Source organism: Vipera berus, assembly GCF_964194415.1.
Source record: "Vipera berus genome assembly, chromosome: 3".
NCBI classification, from domain to species: Eukaryota; Metazoa; Chordata; class Lepidosauria; order Squamata; family Viperidae; genus Vipera; species Vipera berus.
This window is the reverse complement of record NC_138204.1, coordinates 109,465,333-109,492,748: the sequence shown is the minus strand read 5'-3', so window position 1 is coordinate 109,492,748 and position 27,416 is coordinate 109,465,333. Positions and strand designations below refer to the sequence as shown.

Sequence of the window (27,416 nt, the reverse complement as noted above, 5' to 3'; positions counted from 1 at the left end):
TTGTTTGACCTCTGGGACTATGCAGAATCATATGGTGCCCTAATTCAAATTTGAATCCATGTTGTTGTTGTTGTTGTTGTTAGTTGCGAAGTCGTGTCCGACCCATCGCGACCCTATGGACAATGTTCCTCCAGGCCTTCCTGTCCTCTACCATCTTCTGTAGTCCATCTAAGCTCACGCCTACTGCTTCAATTACTCCATCCAGCCACCTCATTCTCTGTCGTCCCCTTCTTCTATTGCCCTCAATCTTTCCCAGCATTAGGCTCTTCTCCAGTGAGTCCTTCCTTCTCATTAGGTGGCCAAAGTATTTGAGTTTTAGCTTCAGGATCTGGCCTTCTAAAGAGCAGTCAGGGTTGATCTCCTCTAGGACTGACCGGTTTGATCGTCTTGCAGTCCAAGGGACTCGCAGGAGTCTTCTCCAGCACCAGAGTTCAAAGGCTTCAATTCTTTGGCGCTCAGCCTTTCTTATGGTCCAGCTTTCACTGCCATACATTGCAACTGGGAAGACCATAGCCTTGACTATACACACTTTTGTTGACAGGGTGATGTCTCTGCTTTTTAGTGTGCTGTCTAGATTTGCCATGGCTTTCCTCCCAAGGAGCAAGCGTCTTTTAATTTCTTGGCTACAGTCCCCATCTGCAGTGATCTTGGAGCCCAGGAAAATAAAATCTGTCACTACCTCCATTTCTTCCCCATCTATTTGCCAGGAATTGAGAGGGCCAGATGCCATGATCTTGGTTTTCTTAATGTTTAGTTTCAACCCAACATAGCCCAACTATGGACTATGAATCCATAGTCATTCTTAAAATTAGGAACACTGAATGTGAGAAAGTATTAATCCTTTCCCAGCATTACAGCGTATTTGATTATGTTTATTTGTAATTTACATTTATAAGGTTGTTGAACTCACAGCAACTTTGGATGGCATGCAGATTTAAAACAAGTCCACAATACAATTAGCCAATGAAAAAAAGGGTAGCTATACCAGAAGGAACAGACATAGTACAGACAAACAAACATAATGCAGTCCAGATGGACATATGTTCCAGCCTAACCTGAGGAAAAAGCAAGGTCTACAAGATTTACTCCAAGGATAGCAGGATATTTGAATCTTTGAAACCAGAATGTAATACAGAAGGCACAGTACCTAGAACCCAACAGGTGCCTTAACAGATGGAATTCAGAGCATGCCCACTTCTTGTCAGATTTTATTTGATGGATGGAAACAATGAAAGAAAGGAGTCTCTCACATGTGAGGTAACAAACAACATTCTGAATATACCCAGAAATTCTCTGGCAAGCAGTTCAGCTCCCTCAGCAAAAGGATTATGTAGGCATGTTGGAACATACCCAGAATTGTTCACACCACTGCATTCTGAACAGGATGTGGTTTCTGAGTGGTCTTCAAGGGCTGTCTCATGAAGAGCACATTGAAATAGTCCTCTCACAAGGTATTTAAGGTACAAATGACTATGAGAAGGTCTGCCAGTCAAAAAGGCACTATTGGCACATCAGACAATTCTATGCAAATTACTACTAGGCTACAGGAAAAAGCTGCAAGTCTAGGTTTAGATCATATTACAGCTACTCTGATAAAAATGACAAATCTAACATGTGACTGCCTTGTGTGTGTTCCATGATTTCCATGTGAGCCGTAAACCTCTGAGCCAGTCCAGAATTTATCTCAAATGAGAGCAAGTTAAAGTCTTTAGTGGCAGAACTGAACAGCTCAGGCAGAAATATTGCTGCACAGTAGGGAGCCGGATACAGCAACAACAAACATAATTGCTCCAACTTTAATGACAGGATCTCACATCTGGTCTCACAACTGCTTATTTGTGATGCAGCAGCTACTTAATCTTCCCAGACAACAACAGCTATCCACCATATCCCTCTCTGGGTTCATGGCTGGTGCCCACAGTCAAAACCCAGGTGGAAACAATTCCAAGAGGGGAATGCCATCTTCCAGGTTCATCCAGGTTTTGGTTATACATACCAAGTTAGCCATTTCATCCTTGATAAGATCACAGATGAGGGAAGTTTTGTTACAGATTAACACAGTATTTAGCAGCAACAAACAGAGCCATTGCCCATAAGGATCTGAAGGTCTGGCATCAGGGCTGAATACTCTCATCCTCATTTTACTAGTTTAGTGTGTCTGTGGCTGCATGTATAAATGTTACCTATCTTTGAAATTTAGGACTGTTCATCTTATCTCTTTGATTTTATTCTTCCCGCCAAATAAATTATCTAGAGGAACAAACTCTTCAGGTATTATCAATCTGAAATAATTTTATGTGTTTATATGAGTGGGCAACTTTATTGTCACCGTGAATGAGAATTTGAGATCTTTCTGTTCTGCTTGATATGAAATTTTGTAGAACTTTGAATGTTGTCTAAACATTCATCATTAGCCAAGATTGAATCTAGATACTAGTGTGTTACTTTGGGGTCTCCTATAAAAGATTCAACTACATTTTTTTAAATTATGTAAGTGATGAATAAAAGAATCCCTACTGATTCAGTGAATAGTATATGCTTTTGAATCCTTGCCTAGTCCTCATCTGTGATCTATATTGGGAACTCACTTCTTATAGTATTGATCTAATAATTATTCATCAGCATATCCCCCCCCTTTTCACCTCAAAATGTATTTGTTATTCCAGTACATAGGAGTGCCTTCAGGCAGATGTTGATATGCTTCCTTCCTGGATTTCTTCCCTTAGCCTCTGCCTCCTCCTTATTGATGAGTCTTTATAAGCCAGAAAGACATATTCCACTGGTGCCATCTCATTTAAATGTTGATTGTGCTTACTTCTAGCAACATCAGTTGCATGGCAAAGTCACCAACAAGCCCTGAGGTATATAGAGTCTGGCAATATTCTGTAAAAATGTTTATTTCTGAATTACTGTTTTCAATAAATAGGAAAAGAATCTGGTCTTTAGATATCGGATTTAATGTGATGTTAGCGTCCTTGGGCTATTATCTGTTTTATTTAATGCCTTCTCTCATCTGATGTCATTTAGTTTTGTTGCACAACTTCATAATTCCCACGCAAGATGTCTAATGGTATTTTGAATGGGAAACTTGGAGATTATAGATTAATACTGCAGAGACTGCAGAATTGGGGATATCTAAATAGATTTGGGAAAATGTGTGCCTGAGAAATAAAAATAAGGTATTCATGAGCATATCTCCTTCCACTACAATTCTGTGTTCACTCCTTGCATGGAGTAATCAAGAAACAGAGATGTCATTTTCCATTATCCACTTCATCTAGGTAGAGATACAAAAAGGATACCTTGCTTGAGGGATCTGCAGAAGATACTAGGTTATATATGAGATGCCCAAATGGCATTTACAAAATCCCATCATTTCCTGCTAGGAACATTACGGAAATGTAAGGAAGTACCTTACATTGAGTCAGACTGCTAATCCACCTAGTTCAGTCTTTCCTTTACAAACTAGCAGCAGCCCTTCAATATTGCAAAGAGGTTTTTTTAAAGCTATAATTGAATGGGAGCTGAGACCTTTTGCATGTAAGATTTGCATTACTTGCAATAGATGGAAATGCCTGGGCCTGTAGGGCCTGAACATAAGTTTTATATCACAAACACTTTCAAGCTGAAATTCATCTCACAGGATATTAGAGGAAAGTGTGAAATAAGTACTTCCCACATTCCTTCAACCAAGTAGGTTCTGATCCTGTTAATTTATTATGTAGCATTGGCTTTAAAAAAAAAGTAAAATGCAAACAGGCAGCTTTTTTCAGAGGACAGTCTCTATTATGTATAGTCTTTCTTCTCTCATTTAAAATAAGCCACAGGAAAAAGCTTGTCGGTAACTTTTCTCCCCTTGTTTTGCTTCTTTTAGAGTGATGTTCCTGAATGGTATTCATGATGCTCAGCCTTGGCACATGTTCCCTAAGTGCTCACATGCTTTCTGAGGCAGGTTCTTTTTCTCCTGGAGGAACCACCACTGAGCTAGGCAGTGGAACCCAGAGATATGTGCTGGCCCTACCGGAGGAAGAAGCATGGCGGAAGCACCGGCTGGGCCTGATGCAGCCTGCTCATTCCTGTAGCTTGCTGGAGCCAGACAGCCTCATCTCACGTACTACCAGCTTTGATGCTCTCTATGAGTTGCAGTCCCAGGAGAGAGAATCCACACTGGGTTTGGATGGTAGCAGCACTTTTGACTTAGGGCAAAGCCAACTTATCCCTGTGAGCCCTGAAGTCATCAAACGCCGACGAGGGGGGCTGATTGAACAGCGAGATATCATCAAGGCTCATGAAGCTCATAAAATGCAGAGCACACCACAGGCAAGGCGGAAAGAATGGGAGTAAGTACCAGACTGAGTTCAAAGACTGCCTTTCCCATCCTGAAAAATTAGCACGGGACCTTATACTTTAGGTCTTCTCTTTTCCTGAGGTAAAAATCTGAGAGAGATTCATAGCTGAACGAGCTGCTTGGTACAGAAGGACACGGAAGCATATTTCCCACCTCTGAGCATTCTCTTTCTACCCTTTCATTAAAATTAAACTTTTTCAGAGAATTTCCCCCAGAATATAATCGCTAGCTTCACTTATTTTTAATCCTGCTATTCCAATTTAAATAGCAGAGTTTCTATACCTAGCTCATTTCATTTGTGGATAGGCTTTTTTTTGTTTTCATTTATATGTAAAAAGGCCCTAGATTTAGTCCTTGATATTTCCAAAAGGAAAGGCCTATGTCCAAAACCTTACTGAGCAACTCTCAGTCATTTGAATGAATCTTGTATTCATCATTTTGTCTTAGGAGAAGCCAGTCTCTCTCAGGTGTGAACAACCAAGCCACATCTGTACAGTTTGAACTAGCTACTTTATTGGTCTCTGTCTACATTGCAGGAATCTTCCCAAACTGGCAGCTTTCACCTGGGAAAGATTAGATAAGATTGAAGGTGTTTGGGAGGTGATGGTAGTGGTGGACCTTGGTCCCTTGTGTTTATGTAGCGAGGCCAAGCTAATTCCCCACTTGAGCACTCCTCCCTACTGGGACAGTTTCCTAAGTATATTGTATACCATACAGCATTTTGTATAGGAAAACCTCTATCCATTTTTTAAGAATGATAGTATAATTAGGAAGACTAAGAGGGATCCTTAAAGCCTTGATATATTTAAAGTTCTTATTCTGAGATAGGATTTCCTCTGTCCCAGGTCCTTGAATGTTTTAATTAATACCACTAAGTCATGGTATAAATTGAAATAATAATTTGTTGTTGCTGCAAGGCTTGGACTAACCCAAATTTAACTCTCAGCCCAACTCACCCCACATAATTGTTGTTGTGGAGAAAACAGGAAGAGGAAGGTATGTTGGATATTTTTGTGGCCTTGAGTTATTTGTAAAAATATTAAAGGTGGGCTATAAATAATCAAATAAAATATAATTTATCTAAGCCACATTTAGGAATAATAACCAAATGAGCTTGACCAGAATTCTGTATCTTAAAGGTGGCATTTGGGTAATATCTTGGACATGAGGCACAGAAATCTCATATTGGCATTCTATTGTGCATTCTGTTATTATTATAAAGTGGTTACAGTATATTCTGCAATTTGAATAACTGCACGCGGTGGCTCAGTGGGTTAGGACGCTGAGCCTGTTGATCAGAAGGTCGGCAGATTGGCGGGTCAAATCCCGAGTGCCGCGTAACAGAGTGAGCGCCTGTTACTCGTCCCAGCTTCTGCCAACCTAGCAGTTTGAAAGCACGTAAAAATGCAAGTAGAAAAATAGGGACCACTACAGTGGGAAGGTAACAGCGTTCCGTGCGCCTTTGGCGTCTAGTCATGCCGGCCACATGACCTCGGAGACATCCTCGGACAAGCGCTGGCTCTTCGGCTTTGAAACGGAGATGAGCACCAGCCCCTAGAGTCATATATATACAGAAGAGAAAACTGCCATAGAACATTGCATCATGGGGTCCTTCCATTTTTCTGTTTTTCTCCACCCACATTGCAAGTGCATTGGAAAGGTTAACAGAAAAAAAGGTAGAGGATGACTTTTAGTTATGGCCAAAAGGTATAGAAAAGAAATTACAATTACTGTGTATTTATTTGTCATTTCCCCCCCTCAAACATAAACCCCAGAACTGGCTTCTGAAATCAAGGCTGCATCTGTCCTCTGTTGAAATGGGTTGCCCTGGAGGGATAAAGGTTTGCATATCCATTCCTCAGAACCATTGTTTCAGATTTCTGAGTTGTGTGGCTCATGGCTCTTTTTTATGTTCATTATTTCAGTAATTATCTGTGATTATTAGTAGATGTTTTATTCTGACAAATACTTTTTCTTTTCAAAAAGCTGTCTGAGAATGTCTTATCATCATGCCATGTCCACAGAGGTCACAGAACCTGTCAGTTGTGCTGAACATGGCTTGCTGAAGATTACCCACCATGAGAGAGAGTGTCTCCATGGCAGCTCTCTTGAATACATCAAGGCTGAAGCTGAAAGAATAAGCCTTCTCACCTCAGATTCCTGAATTCCACTAGAGAACAAACAGGATCTCAGGTCTTTGCTTCCTCTGTGTATTAAGCATTGCTAAGCAACAGGGGATTAAGTTGTATTCTGTAGACCCTGAAGAATCTGGCCATATTCTTAAGCAAGCTTGTAAATACATATTAGTATTTGGAAGCTGGATGCCTGGCAGCTGAGTGTGACCTCCAGGTCTTGATAGGTGAGCTTAGCGTATCTCCTCCCTAGTTGTTCTCTCAACAAGTGAGGACAATAATAGCAGGGATGGTCCCAGGTGGTTTTTACTGATGTCCCTCAGCTGCTCTGTTTTGTGCTAGATTCAAGGCACTGGCAAATGGGAGAGAACAGCATTGGGAGGAAGAGTCTTTATTCATTGAGTGATTGCATTTATGTTTTATTGTTGCTCAAGATAGCATTCATGGGGATCTTCCCTGATTTAAATTCAGAGCAACAGTTCCTTGAGGCAGGGTGGGTTATTGTTTGATATTAGATTGGATTAATGTATTGTGTTTTGTAATCTTAAAATATAAATTGCTTAGGGCTCTGTGTGATTGAGTAGCTTACAAGTTTATTGTTTGGATGGATAGATGGATGGGGAGAGAGAGAGAGAGAGAGAGAGAGAGAGAGAGAGAGAGAGAGAGAAGAAGGAGGAGGAGGAGGAGGAGGATGATTGGTCAGACTCACTCATGAACTCCATAATTAATGGGACTTAATCTGGACCTCTCCAGTCCATGTATAACACCTTCATTATTTTACTATGCTAGTTCAGCTGACAGAAGAAAAATTGACTTGGCTAAAGTTCCATCACAAAATCCTCCCAAATATTTTCATTGTGATTGTGCACTGTCATCCTGACAATTTTCAAATTCTTCTCAGAATATTTACACATTGTCCAAGTGTTTGATATTTGTATTTAGGAACTGAGGCAAATAGTGTTTTCTCATGAGCAGAATGGAGAATGCACATCTTCCCTCCTCCTCCTCCATCATGCTCTAGAAAATGTGGTCTAAAGTATGGAATCTTTATGTGAGACAAGTTGCAGGAAGGGAGGAGAGTAAATGGAAGGTTTGGTGTATGAACAGAAGTCTGGTTGTACAATGTTAGCTGCTGTTCTATATATATTCCTTTGCAAAGGATGCCATATCATGGGAATTAGAATTTTGCAGGGTAAACAGTTGATGGCATGTTAAAACTTCCCATCTGTCAATCCTTGTAACACTAAAAACCTCAGAAAACAAGAACCACTTAATTTTTTTGGAAAGATCTTTATTATTCATAGGATAATGTAATAGAATCTTGAAAACCTGCTAAAGTAATTCTCCAGATTAATTTATAAATAGGATAATTAAGGCAAACTTAACTCTTTCTCTTACTTCTCCCCTTTTCCAGCATAACACATTTTTGCAACAGTCATATTTCCTCTCTGGTGTTCATAAGGTTTGCTAAATGTTCCATCATTCCAAGTCAATGACTAGCATGTGACCACATCTGCTATGGAACACCTACCTATTCAAAGGATTCTGTTTTAGAGCAGTAGGCAACCTGGAGCCTTCCTGGTATTCTGGGCTCATAAAATCCTTTTCTACTGGCCATCTTAGCTTGGGCTGATCGAAGTTGATATCCAAACCATTTGAAGATTGTACAGCAGACAAATATGCCCAACATTTCCATTCCCCTGCCTTTAGCGAAGGGACTGAAAAGCATAGACAGTATTCTTATCATCAGCTTTCCATGTACAGTTTGGTTAGTAAGTAATTGTAATATAGTTATTTTCCTTAAGGTTATTGAATCAGATGCCAGACTTCCCAAGAGGAACACCTAATGAGGATCAAAGTGGTCTTAATTCTAATCCCTGATTTCAAATGTCATTTTTAGAGTGGGTTGAATCATTCACTCTATGACTATATTGATACAATAATGCCTTAATAGAATTTATTATATTAGGAGGTAAACTGGAACTCTGTTTCTTAGCTTGGCCAATACACATAAGCCCCAGGATGCAGAAGGAGATGGGAATGGTTTCTGGCATCCAACAATTAGCTTTATTATCACCTTAATTATACATTAGAGAACTGCCTTGCAATTTGCCTGATGGTAACTGCTAGCTAACTGCATTAATGGATCAGTAGGGAAAGCCCATTTCTCAACTGAGAGCAAATGTTTTGTACGGAAAAAAACAACAACCAAAACATCTCTGGGTAGGACTGGGAAAAGGTTTTCTGCAGAGTTCAGTATCATCCAAACTGATCAGTGTTGAAAAGGCTGAGCACAGGAAGCAGATTTAGTTTAAAATAGCTTCCAATGTCTCTAAGTCATTGTGCAGGAAAACAGTTGTAGAGGTTCTTCATCATCCCACTAGTATCCCAACTCTCATTCATGGAATTCAATTCATGTCATATTAAGCTTATAACATGGAAAATGTTTTCAAGATAAATTGAACTGAGGGTGTCAATGATTTGTCCAATGCCAATCACCAGGTAATGCTGGTTGGAAATTTAGTACCAGGCGATCTCAAGTTCCATTCATTTTTCAATAATTGAAATGTTAAAATTGGCTGAATTATGAACTGAACATACAAATCAGCCACGTGGTTGTACAATTGTGAACAGACCACATTTACAATTGTTAATCAACAGTCCTGATTATTGATAAAGTTTGTCAACGCTGCTAACATTGGATGTTCCCGCTCTGACAATTGATGAAAATGCAGCCATTTTCTCTTTTTCCTTAACGAGCTTTTTCTGGTATTAAGAAATTAGGTGCAGTAAGGGGGGTTGGAATGAAAGCTCAGCTAGCCATAACAATAACACAAGCTGATAACATTTTGGCGGGCTGACGAGCTGGGGAGGAAGCCCGCATTTTAGGTTAATTGGAGAATGTGATTTATGACAGCTTACTGGGGGTGGGAGTTATACTTTGTTACTTTGTATCCGGGGGAGGGGAATTTAGTTTTTGGGTTCGACCATATAGTACTGATACTTTGTTTCCTGAATGAAATGTTCTTTAAGGAAGATTTTGCCTTGAAGTTCTTTTGATGTGTTTCATCTATCGGAACCATGACAAAGTTATCTACTCTAATCACCTGCTTTTTTCTTCTGGTCTGGTATCTAGTATGGATTTATTCACAAGCTATGACAAATTTCAAAGTTATACAGTATTTCTTTAGGTGAAAGGTTGGTGCTCCCCAGTTATTTTGTACATCAGCTCCCATAGAGCCTTATCATTTGCTCAGGCATTGAGGGCTGATGGAAAATCCTCAAGCATATACATGTTATCTGATTTTATTTTTGGATACATAGTCAAGACTAATTGTAAGGAGAAAAGCAGGGACCAATCTCTTGCCCCACGCTCTTTTTGGACAGCTGTGTTGTCGTCCATGCCTGGAGAGAGAATTCTACAGTGGTGAGACTGAGGTAGCTCAGTCTTCTCCAGTGGATACTTTCCAGAAATGTGCTGTCCAACTTCCTAGCCAGCATAGTGTTTTTTTTTCCTTATCTTTCCTAACACTTCAACCTATTTTTGAAAATTGCTTGCCTCGCACTGCAATGAGTTTTTAAGATGGGCTCCATTGTTTTTAAAGAGACTATTGAAAAACTTTGCTGGTGTATGGAAAGGATATTATGTCTCTTTGACTATGAGATTGTGGATGGTAAAGCACACTAGATATCAGTTACCATCCACATGGTTGCCCAGAGTTGGTTTGATCCACAGAGCAAAATCAATTTCCCATTTTTGACTCACAGAGGGGATAGGACGGGAGCATTGTAATCTATATCAGGAATGCCTGAATAAGGCTTATTTCTCAGGGCTTTTAATAAGTTACAGGGGCTTTTTTATATATTCTTATGTATTTGCAAACATACATGTCACACAGGTGCCATTCACATATTCCATGTTAACATGTGCACTTGGTAGTAAACTTAGGTTTTTCTCTCTGTATACAGCCCTTGATGCTAGCAGACTAAGAACTGTGCCTTCCTCCTCTTTTCTTTTCTTTATCATAGATACTTGAAGGCTTTCTACTTCATATTGTACCACCCATGCTGATGATGTTTATGCTGCAACAATGGCACAGGAGAGGTTTGAAGGGGAATAGGGTTTGCTTCAAAAGTCAGATCAGTGCCTCATTACCGGTAGCAAACCACCAGGGTGTGTGCATGCATGCCAAATTAATAAATGGTAGGCAGGCAGAAGAAAAAAAAGAAAAAGGTTCTTTCTTGACATGCAGCTTAGTGCCTACAGTGGCTGTTTCACTAAATAACATCCTGTCATCTCATTTAATACTGGCGTGGTCCATCAATTGCCTTTGTTATTTGTTCAAGTGAATTGTTTTGGTAAGAGATGATTTGGGATTTTCTGCAACATCCTGAAAATCCATAGCTCTTCTATATACTCTAGTGTACAACAGCAGAACTTTTGATCTACTTCAAATGAATACAGCTCACCAGGTTCAAGAATTCCATAAATCAGTATTGTTTCCTTATTTGATATTTCAATTGAAAGTGAAGAAGGTTGATGGAGGGAGGTAATACATCTAGCAATTTACAGTACAGGTTGTTGGCTGTGCTTGGTTTATTGAAGGGGTATTCAAACTGGGCTCTTTTATGACTTGTGGACTTCAACTCCCAGAATTCCTCAGCCAGCATGCCTGGCTGAGGAATTCTGGGAATTGAAGTCCACAAGTCATAAAAGCCAAATTTGAAGACCCCCCCCCCCCGCCCTGTTTATTGGATTTTCAGTTTCAGAAGCCTGCACTAGTGTATCTATTATCCTGGATCTCCTTCATAGGGGTTCTAAAATGCTTTGCTCTGCACAAGATGTCTGCACTTCTGACAGGCTTTCAGAATGATGACAAAGTAGAAAGGAAGATTTTACCATTTCCATTTATTTCAGGGTGTTTGAAAAGCTTGTAGTGATTACTTTTGTTTCTAATTAAAAGACAGATTTATTTGGATTTCATTTGATGTGGTATTCTAAACTCAAGAAAATATGGACCTGATCTCCTTAACTACACAGGAATTCTATTCTCATCCATCTTCCCAAACCTTCTAAGCTTAATAGCAATATTACTGAAATTGAGCAGGACCGAAATTGACAAGTGTTTTGTCACTTTAAAGGGGAAGCTTTCCTGCAGTAAAGAAAAGGGAAAAGCTGAATACAAAATGCTCAGGAGATGGGACAGCAATTTTCATTCCTTGACTCAGTATTTCAAGTCCATACATGTGAGGAGAATCATAGATTGCTTTTAATTTGCTTTGAAGGACCTGAGACATGAAAATGTTGGTGATATGGAAGTGACCCAAGTTTAGTGAGCTGGGCTTCCCTGAAAGCAGATCTTCAGCATTTCACACCCTGCTGACTTCCAACATGATCACGAAACAGTTGAATTCATGGCAATTCTTCTGCATCACCCCTCTCCTCTCATGGAGTTTAGTACTTTGTCACTTTCAGCATTGGTGCTGAAAGTACCAATGTGCATTCATTCTTTGTTATAATATGTCAGTTTGTCAGCTGCAATCAAAATATGAAAATTAGCCATGACCTTGAAACTGAGTTATATTTATTTGTATGGCCTTCTAAGCTACAGAAGCTTCCCACACCATGTATACAAATTAAAGTGTGAAGTGAATCATGAGTATGTAGCATTTAAAATTCTGGCCTAGATACTCCCAACCTCAGTAGCTCCATCTGTTCAAAACAAGAGATTGGCCTTAAAAGAATAATATTTTAAAAACATATTCACGTGTGTATACACATTCAGCTTATTCATATATCCCGCTGACATTAGTGTGAACTTGTACAATGTCTTGTGTCCCTAGCATTGAAATGACCAGGGTCAAAATGCCTGCAATTTTTTTCTTTGTCCTGATAGTTACTTTATAGAATGGTCAGGCTCACTAATACTTGCACACTTCTTATCCCATTACATGTTTTAAACATACTGCATGAGTTATTGAATGAAACAGCTGGGTTGTGGATCAGGGAATTTCTTAGAATCTCTGGGGCTCAAAGAAAGAATGGTTCTAAGCTGAGAAAGTGGGAAAACAACCTTTTGGCCTTGGCTGCCTTTTGTTATCAGGCAACCAACCCTGCTATCTGAAACATTCCCCCCAAGTTTATTATCGTTCTTTCTAAGATGATTTCACTCAGGGAAGTTACTCTCCCCTACTTCTCAATCAGTTTGCACCTGAACAATAGTTTATTCAATTAACCTTGCCAATTTGGCAGCTGTACCAAGCTGGTTTACTATCTTCAGATGGTGGTTCCTTGGGATTCTTTTATTCCTCCTTTCCCCCCAATTATCAGTTCCGTAAGTTTCCTTTGGCCCCATGTTCAACTGGGAATGCTTGAATGTGAAAAAGAGACAAAGCACATTACATAAATTGGTTTTATTTGTTTGCAAGACCCCCTATGCATTCTCAAACAACAACCATACCCTTCTAAACTGTGGAGGTTATCTTTATATCTCAATTTCTTCTATGCATGGCTGATCTGTATCTTACATTCAAGAGTAAGTTATTGTCATTGGAATATAGATTGCTTTATACCAGGTTGATCATTTGACCATCAAATGCAGTGTTATCCACTCTGGTAGATAAGGAACCTTCCATCTTTTCTCATGGATGGGTTTGCACTTCTCCATTTAGAAGTAGTGCATACATGGAATCACAGCACATGCTCAAAGAACAAGCGGCAGCTTTGGCCATAAGTGCCTTTGAACAGCTTCACTGGTTTGTTCTCCAGACAGTCACTCCTTATCATCTCCCAGCTCAATCATTTCAGTGTCTCATACACAGAGATGCCCTTGAAGACCATACAGAAACTTAAACTGGTATTGAATACAATAGGGCAAGAAATGGTGGGTCTGCCTAGACATTGTCTCACTCGCTTTTCAGTCAGTTATTAGAGTCTTAGACAAGTACAGACACCCACTTTTGTGAGATGCACTAGCTACCTGTCAGGGCCCATTTCAATACCTCATCCTAAGAAAGCAGAAATCGTGGAAGCAGTTTCTTCCAAAAGGAACTTTTATTAGGAGAAGCTGATAGCAGGCATAATAGACAGGATCTGAAACCCTCAGATTCCCCCTCAAATCAATAGGTTAAAGGTGTCCCAAGCAAACCCCACCCCAATAGTTCATCAGGTCAGTTTGAATGGGCCAATGCCCAGGTGTTAAGTCCATTGTGGGAAACAGCTGATAACGCCAGGCTGTTTCAGGGTTGCAGGGATGTTTTGTCAACTCTTCATACCTTCCCTTCTGAAAGTGGAGATAAACCAGTTGCTGGAGTCACATTACTTTCTCCCCCCCCCCCATCTAGCTGACATCAAGGGGAAAGATAGTTCAAAGAGCATGTATGCAGAAACAGCAAAGTGTTACAGTGTAGCGATAGAGGAAAATAAAGAAATAGCCCACAGTGCTTTTCCCCCCTCCCCTCCAGGAGTATAGCAGAACCCAGAAGTATAGAAAGATTAGAGTCAGAATTAAAGTTAGAAAAGAGTCCCCTTAGAATATGGGTTCTGACACTACCACTATGCTTATAATGTGATTAGCTACTGTCAATTAATAAGAAAACTATGTAGATATCAAGGACTGAAAGTTGGACAGGAAGATGATGGTCCTATTCTACTGAAATATAAACATTCTCACTCTTTAGAGAATAGGCCCCCAACCTTTTGGGCACCAGGGACCGGTTCCATGGAGAGAGTTTTTTCCACGGACTGGAGGGTGCGTGGTTTTGTGTGCTGCCTGCATCCCGCAGATGGGGCTTTGCTTGTTTGTGTGGACCAGTTGCTGGAATGCCATGGCCCGGTACTGGTCCACGGACCTGGGGTTGAGGGCCCCTGCTTTAGAGGGACTGGTGAGTGTATGCACACCTGAAGATTTACTCTCACAAACAGATTAATAGTTGAATGAGATATGAAGTAAAGGATTCCCCAAATGAGATTGAAGAGCTAAACTCTAAAGTATGGATATTACATATTCTCTATTCAAATAAGATATTTTCACAAGGGGATCAATTGACATGATCAACATTCAAATGATATCATGAAACATGAAGTACTGAATATGGATGGTTAATCAATCTTGTAATACATATTTATGCTACTTCTACAACTGAATATTATGTAAAATTTCTTGTAAAATTCTCATGTTTCTCCTGCTGATATTAGTAAACGTGCTCAAGAACCTTGCAGGATCAGGACTTTTCTTGTTGCCAGTATGATACACATTTCAAATATATGTTTTGGCTATTTATGATTTTTAAAGCATTGAGCATTTGGGTCATCTTAGGTCTATATCTAAAAATGTGAAACATTCTTCATAGTACTTATACTAAAAACGCTAAATATTATCTTTTGTCAGTGATTCATATCATATGCTAGTCACATTCTACTGTTCTGTTCTGTTCTTCATAGCTGTAACTATTATAAATTATCTCATTAATATAACAGACCACTCTTTCATTATTTAGACAGTATGTTCCTTTAGGTTCCAGCAACCAAAAGTTATGGCAATCATATCCTTCCTGTTTTGATATTCATGTCACTAATGTACTTCCCATGGCTTCCAAAGATTTAATTAAATCAGCAAAATACTATGTTAAACTAACAATTAGCCTGGCTGGAATCCCCCAGAGCTTTTAAAAAAAACCTGCAGGAAAAATCTCAGCAGTTCTTTGGTTTAGAATCTAAACATGACATCAAATATGACATTATTTTGATTGTGTGCTATTCGTCCTTGTTAGAATAAGACAAGATACATATACTTCCGATGTATTCACATGTATCATCCTCCACTGCTGAATTTTACTGATATACTGTAAAATGTTACAGATAGAAAATAAACCTTGACTTAATGTTTTTTAAAAATTATCTTGCTTAGGGATGGCGGGAGTTCTAATCCAAACACTAGGTTGGGTTTAACTGTTGGGGGCTCTCTCTATGAATCAAATTAGACCCATAGTTGTTATTTGACAGGAAAAGACCTTTGCTTTCATTCCCTGATTGTGAGCATCCCCCATAGCATCAATTGGCTTTTGAACATAAAAAGCTGCTGTAGATGGGCCTGAATTCAATATAAGAGAGCTGTATTAAAATGGAATAAAAAAACAATAAATATGGCTTTTTAGGTTAGAAGTAGCTTTTCTATGCTGGAATATTGATTAATCTAACTTTCTACTGTTGGCTCAAAGTGTCAGATGGGCGCAAGATTGCAAGGTCTTTTCTCATTACTACTAAGTTGCTATTTATATTGACATTTAAGATTTTCTATATGATTAGAATATTAGAATAGAGCTGGAAGGGCTTCTAGTCTTCTAGTCCAGCCCCTTGCTCAAGCAGGAGAACCTATAGCGACTGTGCAGTCCCTTCTTAGAAACCTCCAGTGATGGAGCGCCCATGATTTCTGGAGGCAAGCTGTTCCACTGGTTAATTGTCCTTACTGTCAGGAAGTTTCTCCTTAATTCCAAGTTGCTTCTCTCTTTGATCAGTTTCCAACCATTGTTTCTTGTCCTGCCCTCTGGTGCGTTGGTGACTAATGTGACCCCCTCTTCTTTATGGCAGTCCCTCAAATACTGGAATATTGCTATCATGTCTCCCCTATTTCTTCTTTTTATTAGACTAGCCAAACCCAGGTCCCTGCAGCCATTCTTCATATATTTTAGTCTCCAGGCCTTTGATCATCTTAGTTGTTTTTCTCTGAATTTTTTCCAAACTCTCAACATCTTTTTTGTGATTTGGTGACCAAAACTGGCTGCAGTATTTTTTTTATTCCCATTTATATCCCGCCCTTCTCTGAAGACTCAGGGCGGCTTACAATCTAAAGCACAAATCAAATGTGCTTAGCAATAGCCTTCATTCTATGTATATGCCTGCTTATTAGGGCTTTCGCCCCCCCCCCCAAGCGGCATTATTACAAAGTCAGCTTATTGCTCCCAACAATCTGAGTCCTAGGAAAATAGGAAACAGTTGCTGGAATTGGGTATGTGTAGTTTAACGAAGAGAAGGGTGAGGGGTGACATGATAGCAGTGATCCAATATCTCAGGGGCTGCCACAAAGAAGAGGGAGCCAAGCTATTCTCCAAAGCACCTGAAAGCAGGACAAGAAGCAATGGATAGAAACTAGTCAAGGAGAGAAGCAACCTAGAACTAAGGAGAAACTTCCTGACAGTTAGAACAATTAACCAGTGGAACAACCTGCCTCCAGAAGCGGTGAATGCTCCAACACTGGAAGTTTTTAAGAAGACACTGGACAGCCATTTGTCTGAAATGTTATAGGGTTTCCTGCCTTAGCAGGGGGTTGGACTAGATGACCTCCAAGGTCCCTTCCAACAACTTCTTCTTCTTCTTCTTCTTCTTCTTCTTCTTCTTCTTCTTCTTCTTCTTCTTCTTCTTCTTCTTCTTCTTCTTCTTCTTCATTTATTTATTTTTATTTTTATTACATTTATATCCCGCCCTTCTCCGAAGACTCAGGGCGGCTTACAAGCTTAGCAGTAGCCTTCATTCTATGTATATGCCTGCTTGTTAGGGCTTTCACACACACACCCAAGCGGCATTGTTACAAAGTCAGCTTATTGCCCCCAACAATCTGGGTCCTCATTTTACCTACCTCGGAAGGATGGAAGGCTGAGTCAACCTTGAGCCTGGTGGGATGCGAACCTGCACTAATTGCAGGCAGCTGGTGTTACTTAAGGAGGCATTAGCCCACTGCTTCGCCAAGGCTCTTCTTCTTCTTCTTCTTCTTCTTCTTCTTCTTCTTCTTCTTCTTCTTCTTCTTCTTCTTCTTCTTCTTCTTCTTCTTCTTCTTCTTATTATTATTATTATTATTATTATTATTATTATTATTATTATTATTATTATTATTTAAGTTTAATCCACTTGCACTGTTTTATGTTTACATGTTTGATGACAAACAGCCTTATGTTTATAAGTGACAGTTTTCCTAAGTACCTGCATGTCATAAGCATTTGAATTAAAATTACCATATTAAAATCAAATCTGATGTTTTTTAATTTTTATTTGGTGTGCATTGGAAGAGGGGTAGTCTTATATGGCGAGTATAGCCCAAACCCTATAATTTAACAGGAAATGTAGGGGGTCATCTTATACGCCCAGTCGTCTTATACGCCGGAAAATATGGTACTTCTCAATGGTGATCATTAATGGTGATCATTTGAGAGACATATTCTCTGGCAGAGGTCAGATCCAGCTATTTTGAGAATATTGACAATGATTATGGATTAGTAGTACTGTTCATCCTTGCATGTTCAACCTATTATTTGGGCCTAGCTACTTGAGGGAATGCCTGTCTCCATATATTTCCACCCATATGGTGAGGTCAGCTGGACATATTCCATATCCTGTAGATTTAGCCATACTACTTGTGGGACCCAATGGTATTTTCTTGGAGATCCATACTGCTTCCACTTTTTCCACTTTTAGCAAACTAAAATATTTGGTGGTTCTCCCAGACCCTGGGCTGTTATGCTGCATGAGCCCCTTTGTTTTTGTTTCTCTTTTAATTTATTTTATCTTCCTGTCAACTGTAATTTCCCCAATACTTATGGTTTTCTGTTACATTTTTTTTTTAAAAAAAATATAAGATTCCCAGAGATGCTATGGAGTTTAATGAATGAATGAATAATATTGAAAACATATTAATTAATGCTTCTCAGCTTCATAGCAATCCTTTGCATATATTTAAAAAAATATAAGTAGCTAAGTAACTGATCTGCATGTGAGAAATTATCTTTCCAAGTTTTAACTGGTCTATCCATTCCACACTTGAGAAGTTGCACCTGGGATTAAATTATTCAGAGTATGGCTCATTTGCATCTTATAAAGCAAGGTAAAAAGAAAAACAACAACAGCTAGTCTTTATTTTAATCTTTAATAGATTTCTAAAGGAACAGAAACATCTAGTTTGGTTGCCATTAATGAGACAGATTTTGCCCGAATATTTATAAAAATTTTGTAAACTAGGCCTTGTGTTTAGGCCTTATGCACTATCACAAATTATTCATGTTCAGATGTATTGTGATATTATGGGTCATTTTGGAATGCAGAGCAAATTCACTTGCATGCATCAAAGTCTTACTTGTTTGGTTGTTTAACCCATTTATATGACTATTCAATTACTAATGAACTCTTGGCAGTGAACAAAGAAAAAAGTGTAGAACAATTATCAAGATGGGGGAAACGATAAATTGATGTTCCCATTAAAAATCTTAAGATCCATAGATCACATACAATCAATCTAGAGCTCTGTTAGCATCCTGGTCTTTTTCTCGGGAAAACTGAGGTCTTCCTCATGTTCCTGAAGCCACTAGGATTAGGCCTATCCATATCTCTTGGGGAAGGTTATTCCACAAGGCAGGAAGAATGACAGAGAAGACATGCTTCTGAGCCCCAGCAGGTTTCATCACAGGGACCCAGAGTTTGTCTTTTCTGTCATATCTAGTGGAATGGGCACAAACCATCTGGAATAGGCTAGAAGCCCATTTCTATCCTTGAACTGCAGCTATGCTCTAGCTCAGGGGTGTCAAACTCTATTTCATTGAGGGCCGCATCAGCATTGCGGTTGCCCTCAGGGGGCCGGGTGGGTATGGCCAGGGTGGGCGTGGCCTACTGGGTGGGCATGGCTAGAGTGCGTATGGCCTACTGGGTGGGCGTGGCCAGCTCTACATCGTTCGCATCAAGGATGCCTATGGGGGCCTGGGCAGGAGTGGGACAGATCTGAGGGTCTCTGGCAGAAAGAGGGTCTCTGGGCCAGGGCCAAGGCAGTGGAGGCCGTTCCCTCACTGTTTCCAGGATGGCTTTGCGGGCCGCATGAAACCATTTCGCGGGCCGGATCTGGCCCCCGGGCCTTGTGTTTGACATGTCTGCTCTAGCTGCTAGTCAGGACTACTGGAGGGAGATGTAGAGACAGCAGTGATTGAATTTTCAGCACTGCAGCTGTAATGTATTGGGATCTTTACTTGAACTTGTTCGTGTCTGTTTGAATGCTGCTTATGGTTGCTCAGTGGTGTGTCTGTGTAACAGTCACTGACTAAGCCAGACTTGCTGTCTCCAAGAAGATCATTGGATGATTTGGGGTGGGAATGGGTTCCTTTAAACCTATTGGCCGCCGCCTAGTGGCCAACCATATAAGTAGCTGCGCAGCAGCCTCTGTTTCAGTTCTGTTCCTGTTTGCTTCAATAAAGCAATGTTCCTGTTTGCAACCTCTCGTCTCGCTTATTGCCTGCAAAGAACCGGCTACACAACAGCAGTGTTCAGGTATTTCAGTATAATGCATAAACTCAAAACAAATTTCACAGGTGTTAGCTTGCAAAGCACCCCCAAATAAGAAATTGTAGTCAGCAATCTCCTTGTATTTAATTAACAGATGGAACTTTTACTGCTCCTTTAATAGTTTTCCTATTTAGGAAACTACCTAAATTCTCTGCATATGTTGCCACAGTTCTTTGCTGCAGTAAAGTTTTTGAACAGATTTGGGATCAGTTTTTTCTTTCAAGATGAAGCCTGCTATAAATGTCTATTTGGCTTTGTTTCATCTACTGTATAAGCAAGGCAAATCTCATTTCTTGAACCTTTGGAGTTCTAGCTGTCTCATTTAGCTTTGGCTTCTCAAATTAACTTCTGCTTTTCTGCAGCACTCATGGTTTAAGCTTTTTCTTGTCTCATTGCTCAGCAGGGTTGGCAGCTATAGTCGATTTTAATAGTACACTGACTTAAACACATTTTATGCTTATAATGAACAATCAATGGGTTTTTCAAATACAAAAGATTCTCTTCCCCCAGTTGTGTTGAATGATCTTTTCTATGATTTCTCAATGGAACAATCTCTGGGGGTTTATGTTAATATGAACCTTCTTTGCCTTTGCACAAGGCCCAATGAAGTGCTTGCTTGCTTATTTATTTATTTAACATTTTTTTAATAAATATACAAACACTTATATGTGATTTCTTCATATTGTAAAAAAGGAGTGAAAGCCTTTCACCAGGCAGAACAGAAATGAATTTACCCCTAAATAATCATTCAAAAAGATTCAACAAGCTAAATAAAGTCCAGATGTTGACATGGTAAATAATGGAGAAAAAAGCTCCAGCAATGCCCAACTTTGCAGAAATAAGGACATGTCTCCTATCCCTACATACAATTACCAAGTACTACTTTGGACCCATATGCCTGTTTCTTTCAGGGAGGTCAAGACAGTCTTTGGTGAATTAACGCGGCAGGAATTTATCCAGTAATGTGGGATATATTAATATAAGTATGGTTGTCTGGGATCTGTAAGACCGTAATGGTGATGTTGATTAAATACACATTTTTCTTAGTTAAATGTAGTACCTGAAAGGGAGAAAAAAGATTATATCCAGGCAACAAGCAGTTTATAACATGTATGTTTCTTTTCTTTTTCCTTAAAAAAAACAAAACCCTTTTTGAGTTTGCTAAATAACTTCAGGACTATTTCTTTCACCCACGTAGCTCTCATTGGGACATCTGCTATGTTGCATTAGGTATGCCACCTGCTGAGGCTGGCACATGGAAGGCCCTTAAGAGTTAGATCTGATGGCTTTGCCTCATGCTCTTACATGCTGTTTCACCAACAGAAATAATCCAGAAAAAAATATTATTTTCTTTCCTCTACCTATTATCCTCTCCAAGGACAACTCTCTTCACCTCCATTTGCGTTAATCTGATATATGAGTGATTGATATGAAGCTGGTATACTGAATTAACACCAGTAGCAGGATTGTGCATAATAACCTGGCCAGAGAATGGTGAATTTGCTATCATGGAAAGGGGATGGAAGAAGCTTACAGAAGTCACAGGTTTGATCAGCAGCGAAGTAACACATCCCTCCCCCTGCCTTGCTTTGCTAATCAGATTGATAAAAACATGAGCAGCTATTTGCAGCAATGAAACACATTTTGTCTAAATCTCCCTCCCTCCCTCCCTCCCTCCCTCCCTCCCTCCGCAATTTAAAAGCCATGGTGGCACAGTGATTAGAATGCAGGCTAACTCACTGATCACTCAATTCTGACCAGCTCAAGGTTGACTCAGCTTTACATCCTCCCGAGGTTGGTAAAATGAGGACCCAGATTATTGGGGACAATATGCTGACTCTGTAAACTGCCTAGAGAGGGCTGCAAAGCACTGTGAAGTGGTATATAAATCTAAGTGTAATTTGATAATTTGATACCACTAATTGTTGGAGTTGCCACAGGATCCTAAGAGTTCTCTCTTTCTCTCTCTCCCCCGTCTCATTTTTCTAAAGGCCTCAGATGACTTTTCTCTCCTCCTCCCATGATTTCATTCCAGGAATTCTTGAACTCCTTGGATAATTAATTAACCATGCACAGTTTCAAAGCAAAATTACCCGATCATCACTCTTATTTTTTGACATGAAGATGCATATTTTGATGCATTGCTTTTTTTGCAGATCCTCATAATAATAGGCAAAGCATACCACATGCCAGCAAGGCCAGAAAGTCAGAACATGCCAAAGTCAGATATAAACAAAGAATGTTTAAATGATGGTTACATAATGGGAATCATGCTCATATTAGCTTGGTCTAGCGGTTAAGACACAGTCTAGAAACCAAGAGATTGACGATTCTAGTCCCATCTTTGGCTTGAAAGCTGGCTGGGGGACTTTGGACCTATCATTCACTCTTAGCCCAACCCATCACAGGTTTGTTATTGTAGAACAAAACAGGAGGATGAAATAATAGTAGATGTGTTTGCCATTTTGAGTTATTTGTAAAAAAAATAATAAATGTGGGATCATAAATAAATAAAGATGATCCTCAAGATTTTGCCCAAATTAACATATCATTCAACTACATTTATATATAAAATTTTTAAAAAGTGTGAAACAACATTATAATTTTTTTTAAGTGGAGAATTGCAAGATGGGGAGTAGGAGTTGTTAATACAGGTGGGGATTCTCATGGGGCCAACCAGCCCAACCGCTGCATGGATCCCTATGTCCCCCATGCAAGGCTACACAGCCGAGTTTCGACTCTTTACATAAGGCCAAGAGGTTGGGGCCTTTTCCTCACCTCTGAGAGCAAGGTGTTCCACAAATCGGGTAGAATTTACTCCTCTTCTTGCACACATACACGCATGCATGTGCACACAAATACACATGGACACAAATGTTTGTAAAGTCAGGTTCTCTTACTTTTTTCTGTTTAGTGCTGGTTATTAGGAAAATCCATGCATTAATGAGTTTAGTAAACTAGAATTTGGAGATTGATTAGCCTGCTATTCAGTAGTGTTATAGAAAATAGACAGTAGATGGCACTTTAGTTGTAGGAAGGAAAGCTCTTCAGGCAAATGCAGTCTTTGGGATTTTCAGTATTGTATAGTTTTTCCTGGTTTCCTTGGCCCCCTTTGTGTACTTCAAATCTCTGGAATAAAACAGGAAAAAATAAGCTTAGTGTAGGGGCTACCTGCATAAAGTTTCAGATTTCAAATCCTTCAAATTTCTTTTTTCCATATGTTATAATAATATAATATCATGTTATGTTCTAATATATTTGAAAAGAATATGTGTTAAATAATCCTAATAATGTCATTATAAAGTTATTTTTCTATCTTCACAGGCCTCTTTCAGGGTCACTGATGCTGAGGAAATCAACATTTGTCATATATACCATCTGAGTGATATCACCTTCCTTTGTGTTTGGGCCTTTTTTTCTGATAACCCCCCCCCCACACACACACACACAAAATTAGACTTAAATAATAGACTGGACAATAACACAATTTCTATACATTCCAATCTGTATTGATGTTTAGAACAGACAAGCCTAAACAGGAGGAGATTGAGAGAGAGAGAAAATAGACCTCTAGATGCATTTTTACCTTTTCATACTTTACATATTTCTCTTCCAATTAGTTTAGCTAGGGTTTTGTTTTTTTAAAAAAATATTGTTTCAAACAAAACCATTTTTAAAAATTGTCATCTTGGTCTTTTTATCAGGAACAATTTTTGATGCTCATTCATTCTAAGGTTTTTTAATATTTTAATATTGATATAAAATGCAGTTCTGCACAGAATTTCAATAATCAGTTGGCAGGGGCAGTTTGTATTTTTTTAAAATGAATGTTGTATATAGGTAAATGGGTAAATGGTTTCTTCATGTCCATGTAGCTATGACATGTTGCTGATGTGAATGAATGCTATACATTCCAGAGAACAAAAAGTCAGTTTCACTTCCTGATGTAGTTTATAGCAGAAAACGTATGAAGAGGAACTTTCCAGGTTAGGGCTGCTGAGCATTCAGAAAAAGGGCTTTGGAAAATTCATTATCAGGCCCACTGTCTTAAAGCATTAAAGTAGCCGTGTCTTCCAGAAATCTTGATGCAGCTGCTTTAAAGTATTTTTTCCAATTCTGTGCACATTTATTTTACAGTATTTCCGTACCATCCACCCACCCAATGACTCAGCTTATTAAATATTAACATAAAAATAATTAACATTTCAGCAATGCCATCCCCATTGAAATCCATTTAAAAGTTAAATTAAAACATAATTGAAAGTTATCTTATACAATATTAATTACTTAGATGCTCAATGCCCAGTTTAAAAGTATGATTTTCATGGCTTACCTAAATTTCATTAAGTAGAGGAAGTAGATTCCATAGAACAGAGAATCATGAGTTTGTTGGATACGAGATGGGCCACAAATAAATTTTATAATAAATAAATGCCCCTCTTACCTTTCACGGGGCAGAACCTCAGCAGGCCCTTTTGAGATGCCCAGAGGAAACATTCCATAGACCACGCTTCTGCTGGGAAGTGAAGGGAAAGACCTGTGTGCATGCATATGTGATTAGGAACTATCTTTGAAGGAACCCTATCAAGCCTTCCAGAGGAATGCAGCTGCTTTCAAGAAGGTGTGCTTTACTTGTACCAACACATTTCATGTATCACTCTTTGCAGATCCCTATTCTCCATTTAGGAAGTACCCTAGGCTTCAAGACTCATTTTCCCGTTTATTTTGATAAAAGGTGTAGGCTGCGGTGCACTTACACATTATTATTTTCTATGCCTTTTAAATAAAATAATAAAAAATAAAATAAATAAAATAAAATAAAATAAAATAATAAAATAAAATAAAATAAATAATAAAATAAAATAAAATAAAATATAAAATAAAATAAAATAAAATAATAAAATAAAATAATAAAATAAAATAAAATAAAATAAAATAAAATAAAATAAAATAAAATAAAATAAAATGGTGGAGCAGTGGGCTAATGCCTCCTTAAGTAACACCAGCTGCTGCAATTAGTGCAGGTTCGCATCCCACCAGGCTCAAGGTTGACTCAGCCTTCCATCCTTCCGAGGTAGGTAAAATGAGGACCCAGATTGTTGGGGGGCAATAAGCTGACTTTGTAAAAATGCCACTTGAGGGGCCCGAAAGCCCTAATAAGCAGGCATATACATAGAATGAAGGCTATTGCTAAGCACATTGATTTGTGCTTTAAATTGTAAGCCGCCCTGAGTCTTCGGAGAAGAGCGGGATATAAATGGGATTAAAATAAAATAAAATAAAGGTAATTGCACAATGGTGGAGCAAATAAAAGCCAAACATCAGGTTAATATTCCAGTACTACCCACCTATTGACCAAGTAACCTAAATTAACTAGTAGCAAAATATATGGGTGCCCCAAGGACAGTGCATGTAACACCTATGTTACACAAGGTGCGTTGGGTGCCAGTTTGCTTCCAGGTCCAATTCAATGTATTAGTTATGGTCTTTAAAACCCTACACATGGAACTGTCTTTGCCTATTGCATCAGCCCCTCCTACCAGTCAGGCAGGGATGGTAAATTGTGGACCCTGTTAAAGAATTCTGATAGGCAGGATCCAGGAAGAGAGCCTTTTCTACTATTTCCCCCACCCTTTGGAACATTCTCTTTCCCCAGAAGGAAGGGAGACCCCCACGCAACCAGCCTTTTGGAAGACTGGTTCTGCTGTCTCACTTGGGGCTCAGATTAGGGGCTGATTAGTGTTTTGAATGTGCTCCCCCTGCCCTTTTTAACTTTGAACTTGAACTTTGAATTTTAACTATGTCTCCCTCCTACTACAATATTTACATATAATTCTTATGTTTTTATATTTTACTTTACCGCCCAGAGTACCTTTGTGAGGGAGATAAGTGGTTTCTAAATATGATATATAAATAAACATAAAATGTAATATAAATTTAAAGAAAAAATCCTGATAATTTGTTTTGTAGATAAACCACTTCAGAAAATTTGACCAGGTTACTAAAAAAATAAATAAATCCTCTTTTGTGTTCCTCTACAGCAGAAGCCCCCAACCTTTTAGGCACCAGGGACTGGCTCTGTGGGGAAAGGTTTTTTCATGGACCAGAGAGAGTGTGGTTTTGTTTGCTGCCTGAGTCCCACTTTTTTGCGCAACCCAGTTTCTGGCATGCCACGGCCCGGTGCTGGTCCTCGGACCGGGGGTTGGGGACCTCTGTTCTAGAGACATTTTGCTAATCTACTTGTGCAATCAGAGTAAAGTTTAGTGATTCAATCAAAATATACCCATTGTAGGGCAAACATGAATTAAACTTTCCTACTCCTGAACTGCTTCCCCAACAGCACCATGGCCATGACTAGCCCTTTCTGGTTATTTTTTTTGAAGACAATATGTGTGCTGTTAGATACTTTGTTTACTTGTTAATTATGTTCAACAGTGTTTTTAGGTCAGGCATTTATGAAATTCATCTAGATAGCTCAAATGAAAACTGTGAGACAAAACTGTGAAACAATCCTTTCCTTGATTAGACTCTATCATGAACTTGAGGCCATGATGCTGAGCTAGGAAGAGCAATTAATTATTTCCTCATGTGAATGCATGACCAAAAATAGCTATGTCTTCAATCAGTAAAAACATTGTATTTCCTGCAAAGGTGGGAACCAGTAGGCTGGTAATTCTGAATTCACCAGAAGCATTAATCATATGCCAGTGGTGGAGATGTTTTTGTTTATAGGCTTGGTAAACAAGGAGGATAATAGTCATAGACACCTATAGTTAAAAAATGTCTTAAATCTTTGGAATTTTTAAGAGTGATCCATAAGTGTTTAGTATAATATAATGTGAATCCATACATCCAGATATAGAATGCCAATGCATGAGAAGAGCTTAGATCTCTCTAGCCAATTGATAGCATCAAAAAAATTATTTGAGCTGAAGCTACTTTTAGGGCTCATTAAAGAAGAGATTAAAATAGCTATATAGTGTTGGTAATTTTAGGTATGAGATGCCAATTTTCCACACGTTGCTGAATATCAGTGCTATGCACCTGGAATCTGCTCAAGCCTAATAATTGTAAGAAAAAGAAACTCAGCTGAGTTTCTTTGTGGTTTTCCTACTACGTTGACTGTTCAGTTAGTGTTATGCACATATTGTTTCTTAAAGATGGTGGTTCTATTAGTGTATCTGGGTTGGTGAGGGGTTAATATCATAGAGATGTTCTTTTAAACTACTAAATAATGTCTGATTGAGGGTTCTTTTGAGGGTAAATTCAGAGGGACCATCTATGATTTGGCTGAAGGTAAGCTCTTAAGGAGCAGAAACATGGATCTGGAATTACGATGCAGGACAGTATATTTATGCAGAAATATTGGTTTACCTCTACAATAAATATCGTGAATAAAACAGATTTTAGAAAGCTAGAATATGTTCCTGGTGCTCTTACCAAGGGCAAACTAAATTTAACAGTATCATCACTGGCACTGGATATTACTAGAACTGAGCAATATTTACCAAATGAAAACTTTCATTCCTCATAATCTAAATTCTCCCTCCCTAACCCGTCCATCATACTGTGTTCCTCATCATTTTGTGTTTGTGTGTGTGTGTTTGTTTGTGTGTGTGTT

At 39.0% G+C, this 27,416-nt stretch overlaps 1 protein-coding gene across 1 annotated transcript in view; it reads left to right on the top strand.

The window, feature by feature from the left end:
- Positions 1–4,302: 4,302 nt before the first annotated feature.
- Positions 4,303–27,416, top strand: part of CACNA1E (calcium voltage-gated channel subunit alpha1 E) — a gene marked incomplete at both ends in the record, with an annotated part of 378,714 nt that continues 355,600 nt past the window's right edge. Inside the window, one exon of the mRNA XM_081322491.1 lies at positions 4,303–4,340. Within this exon, the coding sequence (XP_081178617.1) occupies positions 4,303–4,340 (38 nt within the window). The remainder of the gene's footprint in view (positions 4,341–27,416) is intronic.